Source organism: Onthophagus taurus, chromosome 5 (genome assembly GCF_036711975.1).
Source record: "Onthophagus taurus isolate NC chromosome 5, IU_Otau_3.0, whole genome shotgun sequence".
NCBI lineage: Eukaryota > Metazoa > Arthropoda > Insecta > Coleoptera > Scarabaeidae > Onthophagus > Onthophagus taurus.
Window position 1 is genome coordinate 9,172,448 of NC_091970.1, and position 12,108 is coordinate 9,184,555.

The following is a 12,108-nucleotide window of genomic DNA, read 5'->3' on the forward strand; positions in this document are numbered from 1 at the left end:
TGAAACAGTGAAGACAGTGTTAAATGAAAAAAGACATCAAAGGTCTAAGAAAAATCGATAAGAATAAAACCCGGGACATCCCTCTCATTCCGCTCAAGTTAGATATCATCGCTTGAATCTTAGATTCTTGGTTTTCGGGTTAAGAGACACTTAACTGTATTAGCTTTAATAAATTGCAAACATCGAAAAGCTTTATCTTTAGCTTGGGAGAATAGAGAAGTGGAAAACCTGCTAAATGAATTGGATTTATACTAACTTATAAGCTTTATTACCTGCACTATTTATAGTACTTAGAAAGGCATGTTTATAGAAAACTTTTAATCTCTTTCGATCTGTCTTAATCTCCTTCGTACAAAACAGTGGCTATTGCAAAATTAACTTGGACATAAGTACCAAGTTGCTCTTCACTAAGTCTTGATTTCGTGACGATTTCGTGTTAATATGTCAAATGCAGCGCCTCGCCCGCAAGTGACCTCGGCGATATTAGATGATTCCGTTCATTTGATGTCTTGGAAAATGAACCAAACGTACAACACATCAACAAGAAATCGTTTATCCTCACTTCGCCGAGGTCGCTTGCGGGCGAGGCGCTAGAATCCTCCAAAATTGACGATTTCATGTTGACATATCGAATGTAGCGCCTCGCCCGCAAACGACCTTGGCGATATTAGACGATATCGTTCATTTGGTATCTTAGAAAGTGAACTAAACTTACAATACATCAATAAAAAATCGTTTATCCTCACTTCGCCGAGGTCGCTTGCGGGCGAGGCGCTAGAATTCTCCAAAATTGACGATTTCATGTTGACATATCAAATGTAGCGCCTCGCCCGCAAACGACCTTGGCGATATTAGACGATATCGTTCATTTGGTATCTTAGAAAGTGAACTAAACTTACAATACATCAATAAAAAATCGTTTATCCTCACTTCGCCGAGGTCGCTTGCGGGCGAGGCGCTAAAGACCTCCAAAACTAACGATTTCGTGTTAATAAGTTTAAGTGTTTAAGTGAACTAAACATACAACACATATTGGCAGCATGAGCTATTGAATAGTGTTAGATCAGGAGATCGTGGTGGCCACTCAATTTCACCTATTCTACCAATTCAACGGTTTGGAAACGTGCGGTTTAAAACGTTTCGGACTGTGCGACTAAAATGTGGAGGAGCATCATCTTGTTGGATCCACTTATTGTCAATACCATTAGGGCATACGGCACGTACACTTGGAACCACTTGATTTTCTAACAGTTGCAGATATCTGTCTCCGTCCAAATTTTCATTAATAAAAAATGGACCTACATTCTCTCCCATAATACCAGCCCATACATTAATTTTCTGTGCTCTCTGCGTATGATCTTCTCTTATTAAACGTGGATTTTCGTCACTCCAATCACTAGGGATATGCTCCTGATGGTTAAAAATTCCATTTATGGGCGTTTGGGTCATTGCGAGACCGAAGAAGGTCGACAATTTGAACGTTTGTTATAAAAATCGTAATAAACGTGCAAAAAAATATGAAAACATTTTATTTTCCCATTTGGTAGTCAACCCTTCAGAATTCTTGAAAGAATTAAGATAATGGGTTTTGGTTTATGGGGTTGTTTCTTTTTTAGTTGGCTTTAAAATAAGGTAAAACTCGACAGGGGTTGCTATTTAAAAATGTAGGGGTAGTCATCCCCAAAACAAAACTTCACATTGCATAGAAGTTCTAAACTATCTAAGAATGTAGCTTTTATGACTAACTACAGCTATTCTTCATCCTAGAATCTGCCAACTTGTTGGCAGCATGAGCTATCACCTCTTAACATGTGTATTCATCATATTAGAGGCTGTCAACTTGTTGGCAGCATGAGCTATTACCCCTTCACATTTGTACTCATCATCCTAAAGGCTGCCAACTTGTTGGCAGCATGAATTATTAAACCTTAAAACTTGTATTGTTTAGAGTAAAGGCTGCCAACTTGTTTCAGCAAGAGCTCTTACATCTTAAATCCTACATTTATCATCATAGATGCTGCCAACTTGTTGGCAGCAAGAGCTCTTACATCTTAAAACCTACATTGATCATCATAGATGCTGCCAACTTGTTGGCAGCATGAGCTATTAAACCTTAAAACTCATATACTTCATCCTAGAGGCTGCCAACTTGTTAGCGGCATGAGCTATTAACCTTTAAAACTTGTATTCTTCATCGTAGAGGATGCCAACTTGTTGGCAGCAAGAGCTATCGCCCCTTGACATGTGTATTCATCATCTAAGAGGCTGCCAACTTGTTGGCAGCATGAGCTATTACCCCTTCACATTTGTACTCATCATCCTAAAGGCTGTCAACTTGTTGGCAGCATGAGCTATTAAACCTTAAAACTTGTATTCTTTAGAGTAAAGGCTGCCAACTTGTTGGCAGCAAGAGCTCTTACATCTTAAAACCTACATTTACCATCATAGATGCTGCCAACTTGTTGGCAGCATGAGCTATTAAACCTTAAAACTTATATACTTCATCCTAGAAGCTGCCAACTTGTTAGCAGCATGAGCTATTAACCTTTAAAACTTGTATTCTTCATCCTAGAGGCTGCCAACTTGTTGGCAGCAAGAGCTATCACCCCTTAACATGTGTATTCATCATCTTAGAGGTTGCCAACTTGTTGGCAGCATGAGCTATTACCCCTTCACATTTGTACTCATCATTCTAAAGGCTGCCAACTTGTTAGCAGCATGAGCTATTAACCTTTAAAACTTGTATTCTTCATCGTAGAGGCTGCCAACTTGTTGGTAGCAAGAGCTATCACCCCTTGACATATGTATTCATCATCTTAGAGGCTGCCAACTTGTTGGCAGCATGAGCTATTACCCCTTCACATTTGTATTCTTCATCGTAGAGGCTGCCAACTTGTTGGCAGCATGAGCTATTACCCCTTCACATTTGTACTCATCATTCTAAAGGCTGCCAACTTGTTGGCAGCATGAGCTATTAAACCTTAAAACTTGTATTCTTTATAGTAAAGTCTGCCAACTTGTTGGCAGCAAGAGCTCTTACATCTTAAAACCTACATTTATTATCATAGATGCTGCCAACTTGTTGGCAGCAAGAGCTCTTACATCTTAAAACCTACATTTACCATCATAGATGCTGCCAACTTGTTGGCAGCATGAGCTATTAAACCTTAAAACTTATATTCTTCATCCTAGAGGCTGCCAACTTGTTGGCAGCAAGAGCTATCACCTCTTAACATGTGTATTCATCATCTTAGAGGCTGCCAACTTGTTGGCAGCATGAGCTATTACCCCTTCACATTTGTATTCTCCATCGTAGAGGCTGCCAACTTGTTGGCAGCATGAGCTATTACCCCTTCACATTTGTACTCATCATTCTAAAGGCTGCCAACTTGTTGGCAGCATGAGCTATTACCCCTTCACATTTGTACTCATCATTCTAAAGGCTGCCAACTTGTTGGCAGCATGAGCTATTAAACCTTAAAACTTGTATTCTTTAGAGTAAAGGCTGCCAACTTGTTGGCAGCAAGAGCTCTTACATCTTAAAACCTACATTTACCATCATAGATGCTGCCAACTTGTTGGCAGCATGAGCTATTAAACCTTAAAACTTATATACTTCATCCTAGAGGCTGCCAACTTGTTAGCAGCATGAGCTATTAACCTTTAAAACTTGTTTTCTTCATCCTAGAGGCTGCCAACTTGTTGGCAGCAAGAGCTATCACCCCTTAACATGTGTATTCATCATCTTAGAGGTTGCCAACTTGTTGGCAGCATGAGCTATTACCCCTTCACATTTGTACTCATCATTTTAAAGGCTGCCAACTTGTTAGCAGCATGAGCTATTAACCTTTAAAACTTGTATTCTTCATCGTAGAGGCTGCCAACTTGTTGGCAGCAAGAGCTATCACCCCTTGGCATATGTATTCATCATCTTAGAGGCTGCCAACTTGTTGGCAGCATGAGCTATTACTCCTTCACATTTGTACTCATCATTCTAAAGGCTGCCAACTTGTTGGCAGCATGAGCTATTAAACCTTAAAACTTGTATTCTTTAGAGTAAAGGCTGCCAACTTGTTGGCAGCAAGAGCTCTTACAGCTTAAATCCTACATTTATCATCATAGATGCTGCCAACTTGTTTGCAGCATGAGATATTAAATCTTAAAACTTATATACTTCATCCTAGAGGCTGCCAACTTGTTAGCAGCATCAGCTATTAACCTTTAAAACTTGTATTCTTCATCGTAGAGGCTGCCAACTTGTTGGCAGCAAGAGCTATCACCCCTTGACATTTGTACTCATTATTCTAAAGGCTGCCAACTTGTTGGCAGCATGAGCTATTAAACCTTAAAACTTGTATTCTTTATAGTAAAGTCTGCCAACTTGTTGGCAGCAAGAGCTCTTACATCTTAAAACCTACATTTATTATCATAGATGCTGCCAACTTGTTGGCAGCATGAGCTCTTACATCTTAAAACCTACATTTATCATCATAGATGCTGCCAACTTGTTGGCAGCATGAGCTATTAAACCTTAAAACTTATATACTTCATCCTAGAGGCTGCCAACTTGTTAGCGGCATGAGCTATTAACTTTTAAAACTTGTATTCTTCATCCTAGAGGCTGCCAACTTGTTGGCAGCAAGAGCTCTTACAACTTAAAACCTACATTCATCATCATAGAAGCTGCCAAATAAAACTTGTTGGCAGCATGAGATATTGTATGTTTAATTTCTTGCTCTGCATCGTAGTCTACGAAGTTCTTGGTAGCATGAGCTGTGTATATACAGGGTAATTCAAATTCGACCCCCACCATTGGGATCTCAGAAACCATAAGAGGTACAGAAATAGTTAAATGGGGGCAAAGTTGTGTATCTTAGAGCTCATCATTTTCCAACTAAGTTTATGGATCTATTCAAGAAATGGTCTACAAGAATTTTTTTCTACATTTTCGTTAATTTCAATATTTTCAACATCGTAATCTTCATCTTGGTTAGGTGTTTCATCTGTTGTGAAGGATAGATTATAACGAACTCCAGAAGATAATTAGATATTATTTTATTAGTTATTATTATTCTAGCGAAAATGAATAAAAAATTCGACATAAACCATAGCGGTGAAATGCTTAGAATGTTCTAGAATCTATTTCGAGTATTATATTGACGACGCTCCCGTTCAATATTTTCAATAATATTAATTACTTCTTCTATAAGAATATCGTCAATAATGTCTTCTTACATTTTATCACATTTTATTTTAAAAAAACCAAACAAATCGACCAAAAGCAACCTATAGCATTTAAAATTTGTTTTCTGTCCAAAGGAAAGAGATGACTATGTTTTGGGCAACAAAACAATGTGCAATTAAACAGGGCTGCGGTCTAATCGTGAATAATGAAGTTGCAACTTCTAATGCCCGTCAGTTAAAGGGTGAAAAAGAGAGAGGAAGGTAATTTATACGTTGCTACCGGAATGGGGTGCAGTCCGTTTTGGTTCTGCATCACGTTTTTTTGGATGGATCCAGAACGTTCGTTTCCCTCGGGGCAAAATTCGATGAAAAACTAGCGCTTGTCAGGATTACAATTGTACTACTACTACTACTACTCGAGAGAAGTAGAGGGAAAAAGAATATGAAAAAAAAAACGAATGTAAAATGGAAGTGGTTATATTAAAAAAAGGGGAATTTAGAAATAAATCGAAAAAAGTGTCTCCAAAATTTGTTTTTGGTTAGTTCCAAAACCCTTTGTAATAATATATACACCCCATCTGTATTCATGCGTCGTTGCCCCCAAACAACCGTTCCCAAACCATGATTAACAACTTCAATAATAAATTTCAAAGGGCGATTGAATTTTCAATTAGCACTGTTTCGGATTAAAAAAAAATCGGGTGAATTTAAAATTTCAAACCGCGATTTTCACGTCTGCTAGCCGATTTTAATTAGTTTTCCTTGGAGAAAAGTTGTTGCCGGAATGAAACTTTGCTCTCTCCCCGTTTACGTTGGCGATGAAGAGGAAGGGGGAGGAGGCGCGCAGGTGACAGCCCTTAATGTACGACCTCGCCGTGGAGAAGAAGTTTTTGCCCTTCCCACTTCTCAAGGAACGTATAACTTCTCGCCCTGTATATCAACTGACGGCGATGTGACATCAACTTGCAGCCGGATTACGAACCTAATTAATTTGAGATAATCTCCCTTTTAGATGCCTCCAGTTATATTTCTTCCCAACGGATTGACGTCTCCACCATTTACATCAATCAAGGAGGAAATTTTAATTATGTTACACAATTTAGACAAAAATTAGTTCTTAAAAATATCTCTGGTGTGAATCTACAACGCGAACTGTGAGGTATATTACCCTTAATACGTTCCCTAGCACATTACCAGGTCACATAAAACGATCTGAACGACCGAAATATTTCACTGGAGGTACTAAGCGATATTAGAAAAGAAAATGCTTCATCAAGATTCCATTTACTAGGAGTTAGCATTAAATTATTCCGTTCTGAAAGAAATGCGAGCCAAAATTATCTACTTTAGACTCTAGACTATAATAAAAAGGAACAAATACGACTTGATAACTCCAATATTACTTAAAACAGATTAATTTAGTATCGGAGGCTTAGATTAAAACGGATTATAATAAAAATCGAAAGATAAGACAAATTTTTTTCGGTATAAAAGCAATTTTTTTATTTTCAATTTAGTATTAAAAAAGTGAGAGATTAAAATATGAAGGTGATTTTATTAGTCGCTCTTTTGAGCGTTGTAGGTAAGAATTAAAATCTCTGGCAGAGTTAAAAATTATTGAAATTTATTCTTAAATAGGCCTAAACGCCTTTACTTTAACGAGAGATGTTCCAAAAGATGTCGTTGCTCAAGTTTTACCAATCCTGGGGGGAGAATCCCCTGAAGAAGCCCCAACAGCCGAAACTCTTCCAATCATTGGTGGAGAAACCCCATCTTTAGAGATCGGAAATCTCCCATCTCTTGGAGATCTTTTCCCTGTTATAGATGAAACTGAGTCTTTAGTTCCGGTGAATCCCATCATTGAAGGTGGCGAAACCCCAACGATCGAAGTTGGAAATCTTCCATCAATTGGAGATCTTTTCCCAAGTATTGACGAAACTGGACCTTTAGTTCCGGTGAATCCCATCATTGAAGGTGGAGAATCCCCTACCATTGAAATCGGTCACTTACCATCCATCGATTGGAGTTTAATTCCGTGCGAAATTCCAGAAGATATCTTGAAACCTCTTCCAATCCCAATCGAACCAGAAGAAGTCGAAGTTGTTCCATCTCCACTTCCACTCCCAATTAATCCAGGAGATTTCGAACAAGGAGTTGAAATCAATCCAAACCCACTCCCACTTCCAATCGATCCAGAAGTTGAAATTAATCCAAATCCACTTCCTCTTCCAATCGACCCAGAAGTTGAAATTAATCCAAATCCACTTCCTCTTCCAATCGATCCAGAAGTTGAAATTAATCCAAATCCACTTCCTCTTCCAATCGACCCAGAAGTTGAAATTAATCCAAATCCACTTCCTCTTCCAATCGAACCAGAAGAAGAAGTCGAGTATATTGAACAACTTCCAATCGTCATCAAACCACAACCACTTCCACTTCCAATCAATCCAGAACCCGAAATTAATCCAAACCCACTCCCACTTCCAATCGATCCAGAACCAGAAATTAATCCAAACCCACTCCCACTTCCAATCGATCCAGAAGATGGAAACATTGAAATCAACCCCAACCCTCTTCCACTTCCAATCGAACCAGAACACCCAGAAGTCGAAATCGAATATATCCCAGAAAATCCAATCAATGTTAAACCACAACCTCTCCCACTTCCAATCAACCCAATCGAACCTGAAATTGAAGTTGAATTGGTTCCTGAACCAGTAGTTCCAGAAATGCCAGAAATCGAATGGTTGCCAGAACCGGAAGGTGGAAACTCACTTCCAGTGAACCCATTACCATTACCACTTCCAATTGAACCAATCGCACCGGAAATGCCAGAAATTGAATATTTACCCGAACCAGAAATTGATTGCGAAACTGATGATTCGGTTGAAATAATCTCTCCTGAAGTGTTACCTTTACCTATTGATCCAATTGAAGAAACCGAAGACGGTTTGGTTCATCCATCGAAACCACAAGTTCTTCCAATTAACAAACCTTAAATAATCAATAAGGTTTTGTACAATATATTTTTTTAATTATTAGTTAGAGATGTAGTTGTAGACATTATTGATTGTTGAAATGATGATATATAATAAAACAGGTTATGTTTAACTTAAAGGTAATTGTAGAAAAATCCATTCCTTCTTAGCCTGGCTTAATTAAAAATAAATTAATATTAAATTTTCAACATGAAATTGAAATTGATTTTAGTGTCAGAACCAAATAATCTCGAATTGGTAAAAATATTGTAAATATTTTTGATGAAAATAACTGACGGTTAATTAATAATTTTCTAATCTACAGGTGTCTCAGCGAGACCGGTCATTTGGGTTCTGGCGAAAATAAAAATTTGAGAATTCAGACTTAAATATTATCAATTACGATCTCTTCGTCTAAAGTATTTTCAAATTTCTTGCACTTCCGGTTATACCGGAAGTCGCCACCAACTTTATTTTTTTAAACGGAACACCCTGTATATTTTTACATATTTGGATTTGTCTGTTTTCAAGGTTTATAAATAACTTTACTTTTTGCAATTTGATTCGGTCGTTCTCGAGTTATTCGAATTTTTCTAGAAAAATCTGCTCCAGCGGACATTTGTTCAAAAAATCAGAAAACACTCAATTTTTGGGATACTAATTTAGGATTGAGAACATGCTTAAGCAACATGATTTTGGTGCCGAGAACTGCGGTCTAGAACGTTTGATCACATTACTATGGCACGTTAACTTTTAAAAATTAGGAAGTACCATAACTTCATTTTTTTAAGTGGCACCCCCCATATTTTATTTTTTAGTCGTCTCCGGTGTCTCATTCTACATCTTTTATATCCCATATGGCCCATACCTAATATTAATAGTTTGGGAGATAATTAGGGTTTTTTGAAAAATGCACACATATCATATGGATATTTAGCCTAGTGTGCCATGAAAAACAAGCCTTCTCAATGAGTTCTTGTCAAAGACTCACTTGTTTACGTCATTTGATGCATGTGAGCTAATAATTATCTGTTATGTCCCTTAATATTTGTACTGAAACGAGTTAAAATCGATAACAATAACGAAAGTAATATTTACACAAATCAAGAAATTCTTAATTTATTTTTTTTGCATGAAAAGTGCGACAGAGTTCGTAGTATGATTCCCAGATCTTCTTTGGCAGCTCGAATTGAGGTGTTGGGACTGGGCTCGAAATAAGCCAAGGTATTCACCTCTTCCGTTGCATTATCTACTACATTTGTTGGTCAGTTTAACACGTGATTAATTCGTCCAAAATGCAAAAAATTTGCTTCTATTCCTCTAAATTTACCTTCTGTCATCGGAGATAAATGTGGATAATTTTCATTAAACATTCTGCAAGTTCTACTAAGAACTTTGTCGGACTTTTCGTGCACAAAAAATAAATTATGGATTTCTTCATTTGTATAAACATTATTTACGTTATTAATATCCATTTTAACTGGTTTTAGACTCACAAGCATCAAACAACCTAAATTAGACTTTGACGTTTATCAATAAGTCATTAAACATTTGTTTTCCATGGCACACTAGGTTAATATCCATATGATATGTGAGCATTTTTCAAAAAACCCTAATTATTTCTCAAACTACTAATGTTAGGCATAGGACATATGGAATATAAAAGATGTAAAATGAGACGCCGAAGACGACTAAGTAATAAAATATGGGGGGTGCCATTTAAAAAAAAGAAGTTATGGTGGTTCCAAATTTCGAAAAGTTAACGTATCATAGTAAAGTGACCAAACGATCTAGACAGCCGTTCTCTGCACCAAAACATACTCCATCATGTTGTTTAAGCATGTTCTCAATCCTAAATTGATATCTCAAAAATTGAGTGTTCTATGATTTTTTGAACAAATGTCCGCTGGAGCAAATTTTTTTAGAAAAATCCGAATAACTCGAGAATTGCTGGTTCAAATTGCAAAAAGTAAAGTTATTTATAAACCTTCAAAACAGACAAATCCAAATATGTAAAAATATACAGGTGTTCCATTTAAAAAAATAAAGTAGGTGGCGACTTCCGGTATAACCGGAATTTTTTGTTTGGCCAAAACCCCAGAAACGTCTAATGACCGGTCGCGCTGAGACACCCTGTATAATAAAAAAAAAATAAACAAAAATCAGTTGCATAAAAATCGAATTGGAAGCTAATCTTGGTACTATAAGAACCTCTTTTAAAGAGAGTATTCAATAAGGAATTTACTTCTTTGTTCGTTGTAATCGCTACTTTCTGAGATTAACAAAATGTTTACATTACTAAAGAAGAGTGTTTTATGAGGTCCAGTAATCCTACGATTATTAGTGAATCCTTACTTAATCCTGAATGAGGGCGATATTAATTCGTTCATATCACATCTTTCTATACTAGCTTTATAATACAGAGACATTTTTATTAGACACATTTATGTAATTAAATCTTAAAATTATCATGTGGCTTAAAAATCGACGATAACTAACTTCACATTTAAAATGTCAACAACCTCAATTTGGCATATTTGTAATCTTCATTAAAAATCCTTTAAAATGAGTACAAACACGACATATTTATTTTCAATATTAATGAAGTTATGGTCAACTTCCGGTTTGAAAGCAGTAAGTAGTCTTATACAAGCAATATTTCGTCTTTCCAAACAGTTTGTAGTTGTTTGTTAGCAGTGTCTAGTATTTTCCCAGCAGATTGTAATCTTTTCCACCAGTATCTAGCATTCTGGCAGCATTAGGTAGCTTTTTGGGAAGCATATCTCTTCTTTCCAAGCAATTATTAGTCTTTTCCAGCACTATCTAACATTCTGGATATGGTAGGTAGCTTTTTGGAAAGCATAACTCTTTTCCAAACAATTATTAAAGTCTTTAAAAGCAATGTTAGGTCTTGTTCTAAGTCTTGTGCTACTTCTAGTGATAGTAGCTAGGTGTGTACATAATTTCCAAAATTTTAGTTTAACGACTGTTGTGAAGGGAAAAATTTAACTGTTTAAAAAGTCTTCAAGAAACAGTTTGACTTTATGTCTAAGACAAGCTTCTAAGATGTTTACCCATTGAACCTTAGCACGAAGGAGTAAGTTTTTGTGAACTATCTATTTCTTGACACAATGTTGAAAATAGCTTTGAATTATTTAAATTTGTGGAGTTTGATAAAATTCAACACTTTTATAGAATTATCTAAAACGTCTTTCATATTAGTAGTAAAGAAGTAGCAACCTCACATAAACTTGCCACGGTCAGTTCTTAAATCACAGCAGTCTGACCACTTTATTCCCTTTTTAGCAAATTACGAATCAATGGCATGAAATATCTCTGTACCAAACTCATTTTGTTTCAAGTATCTCACAATAACTATCAAAATGTGCATAGGGCAAAATCAAATTTCCACCAATCGTATGATTTTTATTATTTCTGACAATACTGCATCCAAAAATTATGCATTATGCAATGAAAAAGGACAAACTCTAAATTACAAAGGTTTTGTAGTTTACAACTGGATATGATTAAACAAGATACACTGCAAGGTCATCCTCGTCTACTTCTGCAAGAGTCATAAAAAATATTTTGACGACAAATAAGTTAAAAAGTAGAGATCTGCACCTAGCGAGCCAACTATCTTCGATGTAATGAAGATGCTTAGTGAATTTTACACTGAAATGCGACTCAATTTCAGTTAATTAACAAACAGGTTGAAAAAACTGGAAAAAATGACGCAATCCTGCTAATTATTACATGGAACACAAATTAACTAAACCAACGATTCCGAGAAGAGTGCTTCAAAGAGGCACTCATATGACGTCTACCGAGAAGAACTTAAAAAGCATGAACTTGAAGCCACCATATTTTCCACCAAGAGCAACAGCGCGACGACAAGCATCGGCGATATATGCTGCATTGTCCAGAATGCCATAAAATGACACAA

At 36.5% G+C, this 12,108-nt stretch overlaps 2 protein-coding genes across 6 annotated transcripts in view; both read left to right on the forward strand.

The window, feature by feature from the left end:
• LOC111421425 (uncharacterized) overlaps positions 1–12,108 on the forward strand; it is a 160,597-nt gene that overhangs the window by 88,308 nt on the left and 60,181 nt on the right. The window lies entirely within an intron of this gene.
• On the forward strand, positions 6,704–8,295 carry LOC111421442 (uncharacterized). Its single transcript, XM_071196014.1, has 2 exons — positions 6,704–6,766; positions 6,823–8,295. Exons 1-2 carry the CDS (start codon positions 6,727–6,729, stop codon positions 8,181–8,183), a joined length of 1,401 nt encoding a protein of 466 aa, XP_071052115.1. The 5' UTR covers positions 6,704–6,726; the 3' UTR covers positions 8,184–8,295.